The following is a 22,775-nucleotide window of genomic DNA, read 5'->3' on the forward strand; positions in this document are numbered from 1 at the left end:
ATCACTTATACTCACATTCCACTAGTTAGAATCTAATTGGCACATCTAACTGGGAAGCCTAATTGCAAAGGAGGCTGGGAAATGTAATCTAACTCTGTGCCCAGAAGAAGAATCTAGTGACTGCAAGAGTCCACTATTCTGATCACTAAATATCCATTTTACCTCTCTTCCCAAACAAAGAACACATCCTACTCCAATAAAGACAACCTAGAAGTTCTATCCAGTTACTAGGTCGGGCTTAAAGTCTAGTTTTTAGGTAATGTGCAGTCCTCTTCATTAGGTCCAGATACAACCTATGAATTAAAAAACACAAGTTATCTCTAATATCACCCCAAATTCCAGGAAACATATTGTACAGTGGTAGATCAGAAACAGGTAACTACAATATGCTCTCATTAGGAAAAGAGAAAACTGTCAGACACTAGGCAATATAGATACATAACAATGATGAAATACTGAGCAGGCATTTTGTGGTCCATCTGCTGTGAGTGGAGGAAATTTTGATGAGATCGCAATTTAGTTTTGGAGAGGAATTTGTCCTCTGTCTTCTGTATGGCCCAATACTGGCCTCTGAAATGTTTTCTGCCCATTATTACCCATGGCCACGTCCTATGTGAGTATTGGGGAGTTGTAAAGCATTTATGCTCTATTTTCTAGTTATGCAAGTTTGGGATGGAACAGCTGCCTCAAGGTTTTAACACTTGAACAATATTTGAATCAAGTTCATAATTTGATCAGTAATAAAATTCCTTCAAAAATTTAGTCCTATGATCTATTTGCCTCCAGTAACTACACCCAAAGTTCTTACATAATTCTCTAACCCAATTTATTCCTTTGCTTCCTTGCCCCCGTGTCAGTTTCTCAAGAACTTCATCCCAGCCTCCTTGAGGCCATCGAAAATAACAGCCTTGGATGGGAAGGCCAAAGCCTTGATCTGATTTTTGTTCCGGCACTAAATCTTGGGAGGACTGTACTCAAGGCCTCTTCTAGTTTCATTTTTTTACTGTTCCAGGTCAAGAATTCCAAATATTCCTATGCACTTTCATTTCTGCAACTGTTTCCTGAGCTTATCTCTTTAGCAAAGTCTTGCTAAAAGTAAAATGCTAAAATGCAAAATACAGTATTACTTATACTCTTTTGAACTATTTCCTCTTATTATTGAGATTGTACTGAGCTACAGTCTCAATAGGTAGGTAATAGTTTTACTCCCCATTTTGCCACTGCGAAACATGGGTCTCCTTCCAGCCTCTGATACCAGTTTCTCCAACATCTGCTGCATCATCAGTAAGCCAATACAGCATATTTTATAGCATAAAAATATGGGGTACTGTCTAAGCAGTACCCCACTTCCAGCACCAATTTCTAGGTTAGTCATAGTCATTCTAGCTCCTGTAACATGAATTCTCAAATCTCAATTTTCTCTCTTACAGGAAGTCCAAAAAGCAGTGTTTCTAATTTGGAGGTGTCTGTCTTCCAAGTAGTAATTTAGCCATTCATGCTCCTTCTCTCCTCTGGCCATCTTCAAAATACAGTTTTTAAGATCACCATACTCACTAGCTTCAAGTTGATGGACAAAGAGTGAAGATGGAAGGACTTCATTAAGCCTGAAAATGAGCATGTCACTTCCTTTTACACTTCACTGGCTAAAAGTCATTCAAATGACCACAAATAACTAAAGGGAAGTTGGGATATTTAGTCTAGCTGTTTGCCTAGGAAGAAGAAATAAGTTTTATGAATGACTAATCAAGTCTCTGTTACAAGGTTCTAAAAGGAAAAAAAATGCTACATAAAAAGAACAGAAAGTCACTCCAGGGGCTTTGTCCATTCTAATAGGTGTGACCTTATTCTAATAGTTCCAACAAAATAATCATTTCCCTATTATATAAAAGAGTAAGAATTCACTTTGTTGTAAATAATGGGATTACTTCAAACAGAGTATTTGTGATAGTGTGATAGGTACATAAGTCAGACTGCAGAGGGTTAATAAGTGAAATTCAGATAACAAAAAGAGACATTGAATGTAGAATACTCTTTAAAGCTTGGTTGTGAAGGAAAGCAAACACAGTGGAACCACAAATGTAGAGGATTGAAGACAGAAAAGATAATTGAAGAGAACTCAGGGATTGGAACTAGAGTACAGACGGATAATTCATCTTATATAAGAGCTGGGAGTGTCTCATTCCTGATATTGGAGGAAAGGAAGGATCCAGAAGTACCTAAGTTTCTAGCATTTGGAAAATTGAAGGAGTTTGTGACTAATAGCATCGATCTTCTTGTGAAGTTTGAAGTAAAGTCACATAATGAAATGTGGTTGGGATTTAAAGACTGCAAAAGTATTCTGGTGGGAAGGGAGAAAAAGGTACTGAAGAATATATAAGTAGGAGGTTAAGACCTAAATCTGTAGTGTTAAGATACATAAGGTAGTGTACTGTTCTGCACAGAACTTAGCAACCGCTGTAGGAGAGGAACAGGCAGATGATTAGCACTTCGTGTGTATATTTACTATAACACTTATTACACTGTAAAGCCCCAGGAAGCAGAGACTTAGATTTTACAAACTATGCACACAGTAGGCACATGATGAATTTTTGCTTCATTTTATAAACTATGCACACAGTAGGCACATGATGAATTTTTGCTTGAATGAATTGATTCAATCATTGCCAATTCTGCCATAGTACTCTGTAGAGTACTGGCAACTGCCCACATTTCATATGGTATGCCAATGCTAAAAAGAAAAAAAAAAGGCTAAAAAAATTCAGGCATACTCAGCTAAACTTAGCAGTCTTAAAACGGCAACTATGTCAGCTGAGACATACTTTTTATCTTGTGCCAGTACATCTTTCTTTGATGTTTCCTTCATTTTCCTTATGCTACTGTGTTATTGAACCTGAAAGGGATAAATCTAAGTTCAATAAGCTACGTTATTATTCCAAAAGTCCTGAAAGTTCTTCAGACACCTACAACTGAACTCACAACCCCCATCACAATATTCCTTTCAAGAGATTCACAGACAAGGATGACTACTTATGATGCTTACTTCACAGATAAAAAGCTGAGTAGGTGAGGGGTGGAAGGACAAAATCGGGGTCATTCACTGAATCGTCAGCAGAGTCTGGCACAGATTCTGCTTCCTTCTCCTGTCTTCTCCCCTTGGAAACTTCAGAGCTATAGTGATCTCAGACTTCACTTAGTCGAACTCCTTTATGTTACACAGGTGTAAACTCAGGTTCAGGAAGTCTGACCCAAGACTTAGTCAAAGTGGGCTCTTTCCTTTACACGACGCCATCTCTCAAGATCCACAGCCCTAACTCACCATTTGGCGGTAGAAAAAAATGGCCAGAAACGAAACTACGTACAAGAGTCCAGAACCAGGCTCCACCTCCCGGATCAGGCAGTCCGGGCCTCCAGCTAACAAAGCGTCTGGTCCGTGCTTCGGTATGGGTTCCCCACCCGGCCCAGGCTGCTCCTCTCCAGCCTGCCCGCCCGCCCCCAGCACCGCAACACTGCCCGCCCGCGGGGGCCCAGGACCCGACCCTCGAAATCTCACTTTCGTGTTTCGGCCACCCGCGCGCCACCGCTCAGGCGACGACTGATGGCGTCATCCGTACTTCCGCCTGCGGCTGCGTTCTAGTCATCAGCGAGGAAGGAAGAAGGGAGGTCTGAAGGGCTGTGTGCGGGGGAAATAGCGAGGAAAGAGAAGCAATCCGGGTGTAGCGGGCGCTACGGCAGTAACCGCGGCCCTCCTCTGTCCCCGGCGTCCCCCCATCGGAAGTCGCCCTAGGCACACTTCCCCCGACTCTGGGTAGTCTCCCCTCCGCTTGATCTCCCGACACCCCGGTCTCCCTCTTCGCCTCTAACCACCCCCTCCTAGCTCCCTCACGCTCCCTCCCTCTCCCTCCCTCCCATCGTCAGGCTCCCCGCCCTTAGTATCGCGAGACGAGGTGAGAGCTGGCGGAGCGGCGGCGGCGGCGGCAGCAGTAGAGGTGACCGAGGCGGTGGCGGCGGAGGCGGCACCAAGCGCTGTGTTGGTCCCGGTGCGGCCGAAATCGCGGTAGAGCGTAGCCCCCACGCCCCTCCCCCGTCCGCGCCCTCCCTCTTTCCCCGGAGATGGAGAAGGCTACGGTTCCGGTGGCGGCGGCGGCGGCGGCGGCAGCTGAGGGAGAAGGGAGCCCCCCGGCGGTGGCGGCTGTGGCGGGCCCCCCCGCGGCTGCACCGGCGGCGGAGGTCGGCAGCGGCGTTGGCGGCGGCGGCGGCAGCGGGGCTTGCTCGGCCTCGTCTCCTCGTGGGATGGTGCGAGTCTGCGACCTGCTCCTGAAGAAGAAGCCGCTGCCGCAGCAACACCACAAGGCCAAGCGTAACCGGACTTGCCGACCCCCCAGCAGCAGCGAAAGCAGCAGCGACAGCGACAACAGCGGCGGCGGTGGAGGCGGCGGCGGAGGCGGCGGCGGCGGCGGCACCAGCAGCAACAACAGCGAGGAAGAAGAGGACGACGACGACGAGGAAGAGGAGGTTTCTGAGGCAAGGGCCTGGTTTCAAGGGAAGGAGGGAGGAAGGGAGCGTAAAGGGTAGGGGCCAAAGGTGGGAGGGGACTTGCGGTGGGACAGATTCCTGTGGGCTTGATCTGTCTTAGGGGCCAGGCTTTCCACTGCCCCCTTTCTTTCCCCGGCCGAAATTGTGAGGTGTGGACATGTGGGGGAGGGTAGCTGACACGTGGGGGTGGGAGGACCACGGAGTGCACAGAGTTGGTGAACAGCACGTTACCCTGGCATGGTTCACTCGGTTTAGGATGGAGGGAATCGCTTAGATTCCCTCTTTGCCCAGCCGGCGGGGTCGGCCTTGGGCCAGTAAGGCCGTGTTACTCCTGGGGCGGGGGCGGGACCAAAGCTGGAGGGGTAAGATAATAGGTAGATGAGTCTCGTGAGGAACGACTAGGAGGTTGGTACATTTCTCCCACTTGTGAGGTGGAGGGGAGCAGTTTTGGGGGGAGGCAAGGTTGTAATGGACTCAGTGCTAGGTATTTGTGTACGTGAGAGACACGTGAGAAGCTGTACTTTTCCATACTGTTCTGCTGCAGGTTTTTTTTTTTTTTTCATAACTATTGTGGCTGCTGAAGTAACCTTCACTTCCTCAATCTCTCAAGGATTTTGGATGAACTGATCTTATGTCCATATACATTTATATGTAACTCGGTGGATGAAAAATATGTTTGATCCTTACATGTACATACTCTTATATTTTCAAATGCTTCCTTGGTGAGGAAGAATTAAGCTAGGCCCTGTTGCTTTCCACATAACGTCAGGCAGCTGAAGAGTCTGCTTTGGAGCCAGGCTTGGTTGTGGTGAGTTGGAATAGGAAGGCCTCTTGGTTTGTCCTAGTGATCTGGTTTCATAATAACTGTTTATAATTTTTCCTGGGTCCACAGACAGGCGGCGTTGCAGGACCTCATTCTTCAAAGAAGACCATTTAACCAAAACTCAGTAAAACATACCAACCATACTGAGAACAAGCGAAGAAGAGTTAGCCTTACTAGTTAGCAGCTCTTTTGTAACTCTTTTGTCCACTCCCTGAAATGGAAGCTTGAAAATCTTGATCTGAAGAAAGAAGTTGTAACTTAAGGCAGCAGAAGGAAAGCAGCTTTAAAGGCTGATTATAAATTAACTTATAAGAGAGAACAACTGAATTATCTAGAAGTACCACTTGCCATTTATTCTTTTCCACGAGCACAGCTAATTTTGGTAAAAGGCTGGTTTTTCGAAAATTGCATTATTGGAACTTGGGTTCCCTAATTTCAAATAGGGAAATACCTTTTAAAGAATTTGAGACTTGTCTGTTAGTAGAAGACCAGATTCTCTTTGACCTCAGACTGGATGAAGTTATATCGGTAGAGATGTAATAAATAGTTCGTGCGTGTATACCAAAAAGATGGACACTCCCTGCTATTTCATTTAGCCTACTGAATTCTAAGGGTAGGTTTGTAGTGATAGATTTTGTGTTGACCTAGTTGGGTGTTTCAGGATAGTGTGTTGCTCAGCCTGCATATGAAACAGTGAAGAGAAGGATGTGACAGGATCCTTATTTTCAGTAAAATCTATTATATGGTAGTTAGAATCATTCAATTGTATTATTTTTACAGAGATGAGAAACATTTTAGAGGTAATCTCATCTAACCCTTTTATTTTAAAAATGAGACTTTTTTTTTTTTAAGGAAACTGGTTGTGGTGGTAACAGCAAAAATGATTCAGACCAGTATACTTTTCATGACAATTTATTCCCTGTATCTCCCTCCTGACCTTTTTCAAAAACTAGGCGGTCAATTGCAAGGTAACACAATCATGCAGCTATGGGCAAAATACCAATATTTTATTAAGATTTTAAATTCTCAGATAAAGTATCAAGCTCTGGTTTGGAACTTAATATGAAGTTGAGTGCAGTACTTACTGAAATATTATTCTCTAAACTTCACATACCTAGATAGTTCTGTCAATTGGAATTGAGCCAAATAAGCAAAACTTTTAGTAATTCATTAAATCATGTAGAATAGGCTTAAGTTTGTAGGTGTGTTAGTTGTGTGAGTTGGGTTTGTTTTCCTTGGAAGATAGGAATGATATATGTTGACTGATCAACTAGGGGAGTGTTTTCTTTGTTTTTAATATGCTTTATTCTGTCTTCTGTACAGTGGTGTAAACAGTGGGTTTGTCATTTGTTATGGAGCTGAGTCAGGAGAAATAAGTGGAAGAAAGCACAACCATTTGTATAAATCTATACAGGTACATGATGAGAGATAAGCATGCAGGAGGACAGTATGTCTCTGCACCTGCCTCCATCCTTGACCAGAATAGAGAAATAAATAAACGTAATTGTCACTGTACACTATAAGCTAAATGGATGAGTTGTGCAGTGTTTTTCATTTCATTACCATTTTATTGACATGTTAGCAGAAGTTTAACTTTCTAGAGCTAGGAAATCTTGTGGCTAATACTTAATTGTACTTACTTCCTTTCTGTTATTGGCTACACAATGAAAAATATGGATAACGTCTTTGAGATTATTCTTCCAATAAAAAAATCATTGAAAGGTTAAGAAGGAGTAAGAAAGGTTATAGTTTTGGGATATTTATCCTACAAAAGTGGAGGATAATTTAACAAGAATATATATGTTTACTTTGATGAAACGCTAGCTGGATATTTTGTATATCTGATGAAAGAGGGAACACTGGAAGGAAAGGAGATTCAATTTAAATAAAAGCTTTATTTGAATGTTCAAGAACAAGAATCTAATTTTTACTAAACGTTAGCGTAGGTTATTGAGAATTGGATTTTCTCTTCAGTATTTCAGAATAAGGATAATCATGTTTTAGATAATTTGTGTAACTTCAGATATTCCTTTACCCACCTCCCCAATCTGATGCAAAACCTTAGATCAAAAACTGAAAATTGCAGTAATTTTCTCAGCTTTCAATGGGTGACTAACCAATATGGAAAATAGAAATGTATTTCCTAACATAAAAGTTGTGATGCACATCTTTTCCAATTAGTGGATTTCCGATTAGATGGAGCTTGGATTCATATCTTTGGTCCATCACACACTACGTTTGTGATCTTGGGCAAGTTACATAACCTCTCTCCTGTTTCCTTATATGTTAATGGTGATAATAGTAGATTCTATCTTATAGCATTGTTTTGAGAATTAAATGAGTTAATACAGTTTTCATGTATTCCCATTTTCACCCTTAGGTGTTGTCATATTTGTTTCATTATTCATAAATGTTTGGAGTTTCTACTATATGGTAGGAGTTTTACTGTACTGAGTAAGCAACGGTGAGCAAAACTATTTTAAGACATTGATTTAAAAATATACCAATGATTAAATATAAGTTTGAGGAAGTATGAGAGTGAAAGCAAATGGTTAAATGTATATCCTGAATAAAGTATATGAGAAGTATACAGATGTTCGGAGGGGATATTCATACTCATTTTAAAGGCAAAGATACTGCGTTAGAAGGGTTTTATTTAGGTAACTTCATTAGGGTCACGTAGCTGATAAGTGGCAGAGTGGACTTAACCTGTGTTTGTTTGATTCAAAGCAAAGCCTGCCTATTCATTCACTCATTCACATACTCTGGTATGCCGTATGATGTTGAGTACGACATCAGTGATGTTGGCATTTCAGATGAGTTAAAACAAATTCAGATGGCATAGGGGAAGATACTTTTTGGCAGTAGGACAACCACTGAAGACAAATTAGCTACCCTGAGCTTTGCTTTTCTTGTTCTGAAAAGCTCATTAAAAAAAAAAATACAGAGAAGTACAGATAAATATATTCATATTTCCACCATTTAGAATTAACAGTTGCTAACAGAATGAAACTTTATAGTGAAAACCACCTTGTTTAGAGGCAATCTTTTTGCTTCTCCCTGCCTTTCAAGACTTGCGCTTTTTAAGGTTATCTTAGAAAAAAAAAATTTCCTTTTAAATAGGAGATGTTAATTTAGGGTCTGGATAGGCTGTGAATACCCTGGAGTTAAACTCAAGATTTTGTTGAAGGTGCTTATAAGTTGTTGTTGTTTTTCTTCTTTTCTTCCCTTAACCTGTAGTATGTGTGTAAAACTTTCATTAGATACCATACTCAGAAGTATATGACCACCTCCTCCCTCCTTCCTACCTTGTTATTTTGAAACATTCTCACTGCGTGGTTGTGGGAAATCAGGCGAGCATTTATATGGATTGTTTAGAATTGGGAAACTTGCTTCTAAGGTAATGTGGTAATGAAGAAGGCATATTTATGTTGTGAAGTAGGGGGTCGCAGATTTATCTGTTCTTTCTGGTAAATTAGCCCTATGCCTACTCTCTCTTCTCTTAAATTCTCATATTTTGCCTTTTAATCGATGAAGCATTTTCATCTAGTCTGCTATGTTCTGTCAGATCCAAAGACAGAAAACTTGTCTTACATATCTCTCTATCTCCTACTGCACTGTACCATGTGTGTTATTAATAAGTCATAGCGTCTTACCTTTGCTAGGATTTGGTGAAGTCAGATCTCCGAAGTAAAAATAGTTTATAAATATATCTTATTTGGTTACTTTGGACATATTTGGTACCTCAAGTCTTTTTTATTTTTTTAAAGATTTCTTCTTTTTTCAAAATATTTATGTATTTATTTATTTGGTTGCATTGGGTCTTAGTTGCGGCAGGCGGGCCCCTTAGTTGTGGCTTGCGGGCTCCTTAATTGCGGCTCGCCGGCTCCTTAGTTGTAGCACGTAGGCTCCTTAGTTGTAGCATGCGAACTCTTAGTTGCAGTGTGCATGTGGGATCTAGTTCCCTGACCAGGGATCGGACCCCGGGGCCCCTGCACTGGGAGCGCAGAGTCTTATCCACTTGCGCCACCAGGGAAGTCCCTGGACCTCAAGTCTTAAGGTAACAGAACTTGGTTGCAGCTATTTATGGTGGACCCCTGTCAGATGCTTTTATGGGATTCTAATTACTCAGTTTAGTCTAGTCATTAACCTCACCAACCTAATTGGAATTAGTATTGTGAAAGTTTTAACTGTTGAATAATCATCAAAGCAGTACATTTTGACTCCCAGAAATTCACTAGACTATTTGCTAGACTGCTTCTACTAGCATCCAGATTAGACCATCAGTTGACTAGGAGGTTGATTTTTAGGCCCTTGAGAGTATTTGCACTTATGACAGTATATTCTGTATTTTTTAAGGATAATTTAGTGGCTTAGGAAATGTGGATATAATGAGCTTCCTTATAATTTTTCCGTACTTGACCATAGACAAAAAGGAATTTTTACTTCCTAATGGTATGTGAATTAGTGCCTGCTGATACCACTTATATTTTTGTTAGGACCGATAGGGGGCACCAACATCCATGGTAACCTATTCCAAATCTGACTAACTTCCTTCAGCTTTCGCCTTTTGAAAAAAAAAAGTCATTAGGGAATAGAAGGTGATGGGTAGATATGAATACTCCTTCGAGTGCTTGGAACCTTACCTTCCTGGTAGAGTTATGCCTATCCATTTGCCACCCAGAAGCAAAATACCCTTCCTGACTTAACGTTGTTTTTACTTCTTAACTTTTTTTTTCTTTTGTCTTTAGAAACTATTCTTATCCAATCATGAGGGGAAGTGGAATTGTAGAGCATTATAGGTATCATTTTATCATGATTTGTAATTTAGGGTTTTAATTATTGAAAAGGGACATGCTGGAAATTTTATCTTCCCCAAGAATGCTATGAAAAAATCAATATAGACTTAATTATTGAAAGCATAACTTAGGTTGACTTCTGTCATCCTGCGAAACTCATAAACATTACCTGATCTTTTTAGAGTTGACTTTTTACGTTTACTTCAGGGTGAAACTAGAGATAAAAGAGGGTCAGGTGGAAAAACATGTAAATATCACAGTACTTTAGGAATTCCTTTTGGAGCCAATATTATTAGTGTTCTTATAGATAATTTTGATATATAATAAAATCTCTCAAAGTATGCAGATAGATCATATTGAATTGTACTGATGGGAATGGACAACAAGATTATTGAGAATAGATTGAAAATTTTAAATAGGTTTATATGAGTCATGGGTAAAAAAATGTGCTTTTTTGATTAAATGGTCTGAAACAAAGCATGCTTTTTCAGTAAAAGTTCAACATAACGTTAAACAAGATTAAATAAGGTATTAGAGATAACCAAAGTCATAATTCTAATTTTAAATAATGCTAAGATACATCTGCAAAAAATAGATTTTATATATTTCTGCCTGCTGTACCGTGAAAATGATTACTAAAACTAAGGAAGTTCTAGAGAGAGAGTTTAAAAATGATTGGAGGGTGAGGGATGGAAGCCATGATCAAGGAGGACTGCTGATTATCCTTAATTATATTCTCATTGCTCTTATTATTTAATGTTCAAATTAACCAGTTACTCAAACTGAGTCACAACATGTATTAGTGTTATTTCAATTTTGAAAATAAGTAAACTCATTTCTCATTTCTTGAGATTATTTGAAAGTATAGACTAGACATGGCAAATTTATGAAACTAGTTTATAGCTGTACATCTCCAGTAGGGTGTATTCCCCTCCCGAGCTATCATTTGGTCTCATTTAATCTTTAATTTTTTAATCCTCCCTGCCCCCCAGTAAAAAAGAAAGGAACAGAAAAGAAAAAAAGAAAAGTGGAGAAATAAAAGACCTATCCTAAAATTAATTCTTGGCTTGGTCTTTCCTCGTGGAGTGTTTTTTAATTAAAGAACATTTGAATGAAAAATATTTCAGAGAGATCTGTGGAAAAATTGGTTTCATCAGTTTTGAATTTGGAATAAAAAAACATTAACATGAAGTTCTGTTTTCCTTTTCTTCTTTCCTATTGCCCTAAATCTGAAACCTGAGAAGAAAAGGAAGTCTTCCTGTTTGTGTTATACCAAATCTGTTTTCAGTTTAGTCTTTAACCCCGTTATTGTCTTTTCCCTTCTCTGTGCCACATTTCCCTCTTGTTTTTTATATGAAGTTAATAACAAAAATAGTCCTGTTGCAAAGCCTCTAGTGTAGTTCTTACTAGTGTGAGATTTGGTATAGGAGTTGATTCTTTTACTTGCCAAACATTTATTGTGTATCTACTATGTGTGGCTGTTTTTACTATATAATAATCTCAACCATTTCCTTCTCAGGGAATATGAAAAAGTTAGCTATATTTAAAATCATAGCTCTATATAGTTAGTAAAACTTTTAAACTTGCACACGTGAAAACTTAACACAGTGATGGAATTCTGTTTTTTATGATTTTTAGAAGATAAGTATCACTATTAGTATATTTTTCTAACTAAGTTTATTTAAGAGGCATTATTGAGACCTAGCATAATCACTTCGGAATTTTGAGGGTTTTGAAGAAATTGAGACATTATTCCCAGCTTCATAAAATTTAAATCTTGTTGAGACAAAATTAATAATAATTTAAAACTGTGAGGATGATTTTAATCCTGTATGATTACTTTACTTGGGAGTCTAACAGTTTTCAGTGTATCTGTGTGCCTTTAGAATTGGTCTCATTATAGGGATTGTTCTGTTTTTGCATACTGATAGTGTAGACTTTACATCTTTTATGAGTGTCTCTTGGAATACTCACTAATTTGGTGTATTTTTTTTTATTTAAAAATTTTTTTTAAGATGAGGCCTGTTATGTGATACTTTTATAGAGTGTCCTTGACTACTAAGTTACACCAAAGAAACATTCATTCTAATTTTACCCTGAAGATTTTGTAGTAAGAAAAGAGGTAGCTATACTAGTATACTTATGGTTGCTGCAGGTAGAGATGGGTTAAAATATGAAAAATTGAGTTACAGGGCAATGTCAAATGCAATGTTAAATATCTTTTAAATTAGATCTTAAATACAGTGTTTCTATAATTAAACATTATTAATTAATTAAGCATACATATTTATAGAAACTTACACATATTTGTAGAAAATTTGACAAAATCAAAAAATATCTAAGGAATACAAAAATCACCTAATCTTTTTTCCAGAATTAATCATTATTATTTGAAATCATCTTTGCATTCTTTTTTTCCTCAGATAATGATTACATATTTATTTAACTATAAAAACTAGTGATGCTTGTTTTGTAAAAAAAAAAAAAAGAGTCTTCTAATACATGAAGTTTTTATCCAACTCTTAGAGTAAATGCTGCTAACAGCTTGGTGTATATCAAATGGTCTAGTTTCTTCGTTGGTGAGAGTGAGTTGAATGAGAGAGATGGTGTGGGTGTGGGTATGTGTGTGTGGCGGGGGGTGTCTGAGAGAGTATGTTAGGATTTGGCTCATTCTTATTTACTTATGAATGTTTCACAGTATGATGTTCATAATTTATTTGATCTTTTATGTTGGTAGACAGATTGTTTTCAGGACATTGCTATCACATACACATTGCTGAAGTGAACATCCTTTTACAGTTATTTTTGAGACAAAAGTATTTCTTTGGAATGGATTCCTGGAAATGGAATTTAAGGGCCAGAGGTTATTCACGTGTTAATTTGATAAATGCTCCCAAGTTTTACTTCCATCAGCAGTGTGTAAGAATGCCACTGGATTTGATCATCTTAGTTTTTAAAATCTGTTAAACAAAAAATAGTGTTTTGTTTTTGTTTTCCTTATTACTGTTGACATTGAGCAAATTTTCCTGTTTATTTTTTAATTGGAATTCTTTTGAAAATTTCCTGTTTTATCTATTATTACAGTTGTTACTTATTCTATTAGAGTTTTTTTTTCTTAGTGATTTGTGATGCTGTTTATATTTATGGGTATTAATCCTTCATGGTGTTGTTGCAACATATTCTCTGTTTACATTATTTTCACAACATAGAAAATTTTTTATTTTTTTGTAGTAAGATGAATTATTCTTTTATGACTCCTTCTTTACCCCAGTATTTAAACAAAATTTCTTAGATATTTTCTTTTGATACTTCTATACTTTTTTTCCCAAAGATACATGGATATCTTTTTGGATATAGTATTTAATTGTTTATCCATTTCTTATTTACTCTTTTCATCAGCATTTGACCTTGCTGACCAATCCTTGCCTCTTAAAAAGTGCTATTCTATTTGCTAATGTAATACCACCCTCTCCTCTTTTTACATTACTAGCTGCTTTTTTTGGTCTTCTTCCTTCCTCCCACCCCCTTCACTGTACATCCTTTGGTTATTTAGTACATCATTGCTCATTCCTGGGCCCTTTTTGGTCTTTTATCTGCTTACTTCTTAGGTGATTTTATCTAGTTTTGTGTCTTTATATATGCATTTGCTAATGACTCTCAAGTTTATATCTCCAATATAAACCTTTCTTCTTGAGTACCGGGCTAAAACTTCTGGCCACCCAACAGTTGTACAAACCTTTCTTCTAACACATAGTCTTCTTTCTTCCTCAAGAGAATCAATCCAAAGTCCCATCTGGATACTACATATAGCTCACAGTGTAGGATATCTACATAATGCTTGTCCTCTTAATTCAGTCCAGTAATCTGTAAAATAATAAAAAACGTATCTATCCTTCCTTTGCCCAACCCATTGTACAGTGGTGAATAGGAATAGGATAATCATAATGACAGCTTCTTTGGAGAAGGAAGGAGTAAGTAGACAGCAGTCATTGGTCCATAGTAACGATGAAATCCTTCTGGACAGGAGAAGACTGCCCTGGCAACTATGTAAAATCCTTGTTAAACTCTGATTTTGCTCTCTGGGAGGAATGCCCTTTTGAATATTGTGTGTGTCCTTGGCTTTGTTCTTTGGTGATTATTCCTTGTTATCTTCCTTTGCCACATCCGAAGTAGTAGGCATTTGAGATTGAAAAACTTTTATAGCACTGTACCAGTTGGCATACATTTAGGGGCTGCAGGGTTACTTAAAGTTCAGTTATAGAGTTTTATAGGCCAGTAATGTGGTTTGATGGTAAATCTGTCTCAAACATTTAATAGATTTCTGTTCTGTTTTCTTTAAGTCAGTACCATGTGATATTAACTACAGCAGGTCTCTTTTTGTCATATTTATTTTGAAATCAACTCATTCTCTTACTTCTCTCTCTACTAGGCCTTTTCCTTTCTCCCTGTGTTACCTGGCTACCTTGAGGGCATCTGAAATAATAGGCTTGGGTGACATATCAGTCAAGATTTAACCAGAGAGGCAGAACAAGTAGGAGGTTTATATATGCTAGATAGATAGATAGGTAGAAAGATAGATAGATAGGTATATATTAAGAAATTTATTACAAGGAATTGGCTTACACAATTCTGGGGGCTGGCTAACAAATCTAAAATTTGTAAGGTAAGCAGTTGAAAAGGTAAGAGCTCAGGCAGGCTGGAACACATGGGCATATGCTGAAGCTGTTCTCCATAGGCAATTAGAAAAGGAAGGTCCGGTGAAGGGATAGCAGCTATAGACTCAGCTGGTATTTGGAGTCACATTTGTCAGGAAGAATCCAGTCTCTTTTAAGAGCTCAGCTGACTAGGTCCAGCTCACTAAGGATGATCTCGCCCCCCACCTCTAACAGCAGCACCTAGATTAGTGTCTGAATAACTGAGAGAAAGTATTTACCAAATGGCTGTTGCCCTTCTTTCCTCTTAGTTTACCCTAACCAACTTGACACATCAAAAATCATCATAGGTGGGAAAGAAACACCCTGTACCTGATCTTTGCTACTGTCTGACAAAGAATCTTTGAGGTCAGAAAGTTAACTCCTTGTGTTTGGAATGCAGAAACAACTGCCTTTCCCAAACCTGAGAGACCCCAAATTAGACTGTTATAGAGTAGGGTTTGCTACTGAGAGATCTTCTCAGAGAGGTCTCTGCTTACAAACTGCCTTATTCATAGTTGAGTTGATCTTTCTAGTTATTCTTTAAACAGCTAACACATCAATATTTTGAGTTTTTCTAATTGCTTTTCTTGGAGCTCCATACCTGGTAGTCTTGTGATGTGCCCTACTCGTTATTGCAGGCAAGAGTTTTACAAGATGCTTTGCTACTGCATAAGACTTGCTGGCTTCCCAGCCTGATATGCTTCCTTGCTACCTGTCTTCTAAGCCTTATCAGAATTTTTAGGAATTTGTTATTGCAGCATTCCACTACTAACTTACTGTATTAGTTACGGTATAGGATGGGTTATTTGAACAAAGAGACTCCAAAATACATGAAGTTCAAACAGGGTAGATTATGTGATAATCTGGGGGTAGTCCTTCATGTCATTCGTAGATCTAAGTTTCTACTGTTTTGTTACACCATCCCTTAACCTGTGCTGTCTAATATGGTAGTAACTAGCCATATATGGCTACTGAGCACTTGAAATGTGGCTCTGGATTTTTAATTTTATTTAATTTTAAATTAATGTAATTTAAATAATCATATGTGGCTAGTGGCTACCATATTGGAGAATGAAGATACAGAATGTTTCCATCATCACAGAAAGTTTTATTGAATAGCTGTGCCTTAGAGTGTTGACTTCATCTACAAGTTCTAATGTGGTTTACCAGCATTATGTCCATGTTCACCCTATTGTGGGCTGAATTGTGTTTCCTCACAATTCATGCTGAAGCCCTAACCCCCAGTATCTCAGGATGTGACAGGTTAAATCAGGTCATGTAGGGTGTGCTCTAATCCAGTCTGACAGGCATCCTTATAAGAAGAACAAATTTGGACATAAAAAGAGACACCAGGGATGTGTACACAGAGAGAAAAGGCCATGTGAGGGCACAGTGAGAAGACGGCTATCTGTAAACCAAGGAGAGAGGCCTTAGAAGAAACCACACCTGCTGACACCTTGATCTTGGACTTCTAGCCTCAGTAACTGTGAGAAAATAAATTGCTGTTGTTTAAGCCACCCGGTCTATGTATTTTGCAAGGCAGCCCTTGCAAACTAATACACAACCCATGAGAAATAAGAACTAGAAAAGTGAGCACAGATAGCTTCCTTTTAAGGAGTTGACCAAGAAATTGCAAACATTACTTCCTGTTATATCCTGTTGGCCAGAACTTAGTTATATGTCCATACCTAGGACCTAGCTCTTGCTCTATGGCCATTATACCCAGATACAACTTGTGGGAGAAGTGTTTTACTAAAAGAAAAAGGGGAGTGTGGATATTGGGGGATAATTAAAGACTTACACCAATATAATTCTAGGATTACATTGTCCTTATGGCTAGCAATATAAGAAAAAAAGTCACTTCTGGCTCCTGAAATATTCTTTTTGGCCTAGTTTGGGTCATGTGTCCATTCCTGAACCAGCAACTTCTACTACGGAAGAAGATTTCTTTGTTCAGGCCTACATCATGTCTTTCCACTCCATCTTGGAGGTGGACTAGGAGAGGTCATTCCCACCTGAGCCATCTCTCTCCATCTTTGCTGCCATTACCCTAGTGCTGGCTATTATCTTACTTAGACTTCATAGCAGCCTCCTAATTTGATCTCCTAGCTTTCTCTTCTGGTCTCACCATACTCCATTTATTATTCATGCAACAACTAAGCTAATCTCTCTGAAATGTAAATTGTTATTTGACTTCTCATCTCTCTTAGAATAAAGCCCAAACTTCTAACTTGGCCTTAGGATGTTATATTGACTCCAATAAATGATTGTCTTTTGTCTCTTTTTCAGTATTTATATCTGTCGTTTGTTTTTCTTCTCTTATTGCATCAGATTTGAACAGGCCCAAAATGTTGAATAAAAGTGGTAATATAGGCTATCCTTGTCTTTCCCTTGTTTTAATGGGAGTGCTGTTGGGTCACTATTAAGTATAATCCTTTATCAATTTAGTATATCTCTTTCTTTTACCCTACTAAATATTAGCAGAAATGTATACTGAATTTTATCAAATGCTTTTTTGGCATCTATTGAAAAGATCATTTCTTCCTCTCCCTCCAATCTCTTCATATAATGAATTGCGATAATAAATTTCCTAATTACCTGTGTTTGAGATACTTATTATGATGTAGTTTTCTTTTAACATACTGTTGGGTTTGATTTCATTAAGCTTTTGATTTATATTTTCTATGGAGATTATTCATTTCATATTAGATTTTCAAATTTATTGGGAGAAACTATAGATAATTTCCTTCTTACATCAGTCTTATAAAATTTGTGCTTTATAGATTTAATTTATATGCATCCTTTTTCCTTTCAATCTTATATGTTGTATTTTTAACTGTTTTTGCCATTGAGTTGTTAGAAGCTTGATCAAGTGCTTTATTTGATCTCTTTATAGTCAAGTAATTTTTTAAGTGGCTTAAGTAATTTAGTGTGTACTTCTTAATTGTGTATAATTTAAACAATTTAATAACAATACAACAAACATTTTATTGTTTTAAGCACTTAAGTGTACAGTTCAGTAATGTTAAGTATATTCACATTGTTGTATAACAGATCTTCAGAACTTTTTCATCTGGTAAAACTGAAATTCTCTACTCATTAGACAGCAACTTTCCATTCTCCTTTCCGCCAACTCCTGGCAGCCAACATTCTACTTTCTGTTTCTATGAATTTGACTACTTTAGATACTTCATATAAGTAGAATCATATACTACTTGTCTTTTTGTGACTGGCTTATTTCACTTAACATGACGTCCTGAGGTTCATACATGTTGTATCATGTAACAGGATTTCCTTCCCTTCTAAGACTGAATATCCCATTGTATGTATATATACCACATTTTGTTTTATCCATATATCCATCGATGGACATTTGGGTTGCTTCCACCTCTTGGCTTATTGTGCCTGTTAATTTTTACACTCAATTCTTGTAATTCGAATTTATACTGGCTTTGGAGGAAGACATGAACTTAGTCTTATGTTTCCAAATAGTTAATCAGTTGATTTAGCTATTTCATCATCTATCCTTTCCCACTATTTGAAGTACTACCTTTATTTCATATATTTAGACAATAGAACAATAGACTGGGTTATATCTGCTCAGTATGGATATCTTTATATGTATTGTATTTGTATAACCTTAAGGCCCACGTACTAAAATTAGTTGTTTGTACTAAGCAATTTCCTGTGCTTTTTGACAAGTAGCTAACATCTGTAGGGTTTTATGGTTAACAAAGTAATGTTCCATATTTTTCATCTTACTTAGTGGTCTTTTGAAAAAAAAAATATATATATATATTTTTTTACTGCCTGTTAAGCCTGTAAGCAGGGTTGGCTTCTTTCCTTCCTTTCTTCCCTCCCTCTCTTCCAGATTTCTACTAAAGAAGTAAAGGTGCCTTCAGCACCAGCATCTGTACCATGTTCTTATTGATTTGTGATGTCATTAGCCTTAACTAGGCTGCCTTTGGACTTGAACACCTCCATAACACTATTAGGGCAGGATCTACAAACTATGAATGTGTTTTAGTTCTCTTGCATTATCATTCTGGTGTTCTTTAGTTTTGTTTCAATATTTTAAAAATATATTTCAAATAAACCAGGAATAATTTAATACTTATGCAGCTGCTATTCAGGAAATGCCAAAATAGCAGAGCTGCTATATGACCTGAGATAGATGTTTTAATTCTATTGAAGAGATGATACATCTTTTAAACTGAACCTATGCTAAAGTATGTAGCAAAGTTACTAAACTATGACTGATGTTTGTTTATTTAATGTTGGTGGAGTCTTAAAGGGAGATTGCATTATCTTTTTTTTGTTATTAAATCATGTAGTAAATGTAAATTGTGTACTTGTGTAAACAAATTTTTGTTTTGCATAAATGGGGTCATTATAAAAATATTACGAAAATTTCTTTTTAAAATTAATGGTCTTATCATAGACTTTTCCCATATAAATACACTTATCGTTTATCTTATTCTTCTTAATGGCTGTGGAGTGTTCCCTTGTCAGGTATCATGACTTCCCTGGTTTTATTGAGTGTTTTGGCTGTGTCCAGTGTTCTACTACAAACAATACTGCAGTGGACTCTTTTTGATATGTATCTCTGTGTATGTGTGTCTGTATTTTGGTAGGATGTATTCCAATGGTGAAAGTGCTAGACCAAGGGTACATGGGTCTCTTCCTGTAACTCCCATTTTGTTATGTGTATGAGCACTGTATTTTTAAAACTACAGTGGTTTTGTAGTGGTTTAGTATGTTTTAGGATGTGCTATGTCAGATGTCAGCTTTCAAGCCCCATTAATATCTATTCTCTGTGGATGTCACTCTGTTAGCTGCTTTACCCATTAAGAGCCAGATAAAATATCACCTCTTCCCTGAAAGTATTCATAACACTTAGAACATTGGGTAATTATAACCTCAATAACTAGTATTTTAATAACTAGTATTTTAATGAGTGCTTACTATATACCAGGCACAGTTCTAATTGCTTTATGTATAGTATCTCATTTAACCCTCACAACTCTAAGAGGTAGATAATAATATTATCCACAGTTTGTAGTTGAAAAATATTCAGGGAAAAGAATAACTTGCTCAAGGTCACAGTAAATGATGGAAATAAGATATAAACATGGGCAGTCTCACATAAAAGTCTGCTTTTTTTAACTTCTATAGTTCACTGCCTCCCTACTACTCTTTCATGGTCTCCCTAGTAATTGCTCAAGAGATGTTTTGTATAAATTGTAGAACTCACTAGCTTATTTCATGTTGCATTTTGGTCATCTTTACAGATCTGTGTGAATGACATCTTTTTCTAGTTTATGACTTACCCCTGGGTCATTATACATAAGCAGTAATAGTCCTGGTACGTTTAAGAGTCGGTTAGAACACCATATTATAAAACTGCGCCCCACACCCTTCAAAAAAAAGACTTTATAGGAGTGTAGTTAATGTTGCTCTGTTCTGTTACATCTTGTTGTTTCCCTAACTCCATCTTGGGAAAAATTCATGTGATTGATCTTGAGATGGATTTCATAGATTGTGAGTGAATCGTATACTATTCTTCCCCTTTTCTGGAACGTCAAGTGAAAATAGATACCTTGTAGGTGACCTCTTTTATAGTAAGTTCTTAAAATGTGAAGTGAGAAGAATGCTGTCTTAGACCCTACTACATCTCTCAATTCATGCTGTCAAGTAAGTGTGATGTGCAAGCTAAATCTCTCAGAGCCTCACCTAAGAGGGACATCATAATACCTTCCTTTGCTGGGGGTCAGATGAGCTAAGTGTGTGCAAACATTTGTGAACTATAACAGTCTCCGTAAATATTAGTTTTTAAAACTGAAGTTTGAGGAAGAATGGAGAGTGTTGTAAAAATGGGGTTACTGACTAGTAATATGTTTGGTTGTTTTTAAAAAATACAATTTAAAATCTGTAAGTTAGAAAAATCTGACTCTTTTATTTTCTTTCCTGACTCCATTTAATTTGATTATTTTATTGAATTCATAGACTGCCAATAAAACTCTTCAGCTGTAATTGTGCATGTGGGTTAATTTATTTTAGGTGGAGCCAGTGTTAGCATAGGAAGTGGGATTCTGTAATGAAGATTCCACAAATAATAGTTGTGTGGGTTAAATGATCTTTTAGGATTATATCCTGGATTCATTAGATCTTTAGTATTTAAATAGAATATATTATTAAATTCCCCCAGAATTTAAAGTTTTTTTACTACTTAATTATACTGTTAATAAAGAGGGACAGATAAGAGTAATGGGAAAGTCAACATCCTTTTCTTACTCTTTTATCTCCTTTTCTGGGAATGATGAGGCAAGCCGTATTCGGTGACTTCTCTGCTGTAGGCTTAGCAGGTGATTCAGTGGTTCTAGATAAAATGGCCAGGTATCAAAGCAAAGATCTGACCATGCTGTTTTCTTAAGTCTCAGAACTTTTTTTTTTTAATAAATTTATTTATTTTATTTATTTATTTTTGGCTGCATTGGGTCTTCGTTGCTGTGCACGGGTTTTCTCTACTTGTGGCGAGTGGGGGCTACTCTTCGTTGTGGTGTGCGGGCTTCTCATTGCGGTGGCTTCTCGTTGTGGAGCATGGGCTCTAGGCGCGTGGGCTTCAGTATTTGTGGCACGTGGGCTCAGTAGTTGTGGTTCGCAGGCCCTAGAGTGCAGGCTCAGTAATTGTGGCGTGCTGGCTTAGTTGCTCCACGGCATGTGGGATCTTCCCGGACCAGGGCTTGAACCCGTGTCCCCTGCATTGGCAGGCGGATTCTTAATCACTGCGCCACCAGGGAAGCCCCTTAAGTCTCAGAACTTTGAAAACATATCCCTAACTTACTTTGTGGATTGTTCTTTCACTTGTACCTTTCCTTCCTTTTTTTTTCTTACTCTGCCCAGTATTACCACCTCTCAGTTCAAGATCCACTCCACTATTCGACCCAGTTTGCTGGCTCCAACCCAAACTCTGGTACTGAGTTCTCTTAGCCAGAGCCGTGTTCTGGAATATATTTTAAGTTGTTAATGTGTTTTAGGTATGTGGGAGGTGTTTTGATACGTAGAAGTTCTTGCCTACTTTATCCTTATCACCAGATCCTCTTATCTTGTATGCCAAGACGTAAAAAACATGGGCTTGGTATTGCAGCTTTTTGTCTCCATGCATGAGCAACTTCGTTTTGTTTCCCATGGAGCCCAGAAGAATAGCAAGGGTAGCCATTCATTGGCTTAGACAGCCTTGAATGTTAAGATTCATAAATCTTAATCAAATACTAAGGGCTTCTGACCTTAGTACTAGAAGCAGAAGTTTCCCTGAAAATCTTAATTGAAGGGTCAGATTCCAGTTTCATTAAACCCCAGGCATGTGAATACTTGGCAATTTCTGTGCCTGACATAAAATTACATTCCATTATAAAATAACCCATTGCCTTTGTATTTGTTTTCCAATATTTCTCCTGGAAAAAAAACATTATATGGAAAAAGTTTAAAATCAAGTTGGGAAACTTTTGCATCCTGCTTTAATACTTTGTGACTTTGGGAAAATTACTGTTTAACCTCATTTTCTTCATCCATGTTGGGACTAATAATTTTTTCTAACAGAGTTTTTCTAAAGAATGGAGATAATCTCTATATCTAGTACACTGTCTTATATGTTGGAGGTATTCATTACTTAGTTTTTTTGTATTTAATTGTTAAATGTAATTCTTGAATGAAGTTGTCATTGTTCTTTTCCAGTCAGGAGCAGTTTTCTTTACCTTTTTTAGGTCATGGATTTTAGTTAGATTCTGATGAAAACTGTGGACCCCTTCTCCCTCATATGTACTTAAATATATACATACAGCATTTTGCAAATTTCAGGAGGCTAGAACTTTTGAGGCATAGGTCTATGAACCGTGAATTATTTACCGTAGGTGATGAGTACTGGAT

The 22,775-nt window shown here is 37.7% G+C and overlaps 1 protein-coding gene across 9 annotated transcripts in view; it reads left to right on the top strand.

The window, feature by feature from the left end:
* Positions 1–3,567: 3,567 nt before the first annotated feature.
* The window catches only part of ANKRD17 (ankyrin repeat domain 17), a 159,873-nt gene continuing 140,665 nt past the window's right edge, over positions 3,568–22,775 (top strand). For 4 of the 9 annotated variants that reach the window (XM_033412517.2, XM_033412518.2, XM_004283561.3 and 1 more), the window contains exon 1: positions 3,618–4,521. In XM_033412517.2, the coding sequence (XP_033268408.1) occupies positions 4,111–4,521 (411 nt within the window). In that variant the 5' untranslated portion in view covers positions 3,618–4,110. Of the gene's footprint in view, positions 4,522–22,775 lie in introns of all 9 variants that reach the window. The other 5 variants (XM_033412524.2, XM_033412525.2, XM_004283562.4 and 2 more) reach the window with 3 other exon arrangements.

The sequence above is a fragment of the Orcinus orca genome, chromosome 4 (assembly GCF_937001465.1).
Source record: "Orcinus orca chromosome 4, mOrcOrc1.1, whole genome shotgun sequence".
Taxonomy (NCBI): domain Eukaryota; kingdom Metazoa; phylum Chordata; class Mammalia; order Artiodactyla; family Delphinidae; genus Orcinus; species Orcinus orca.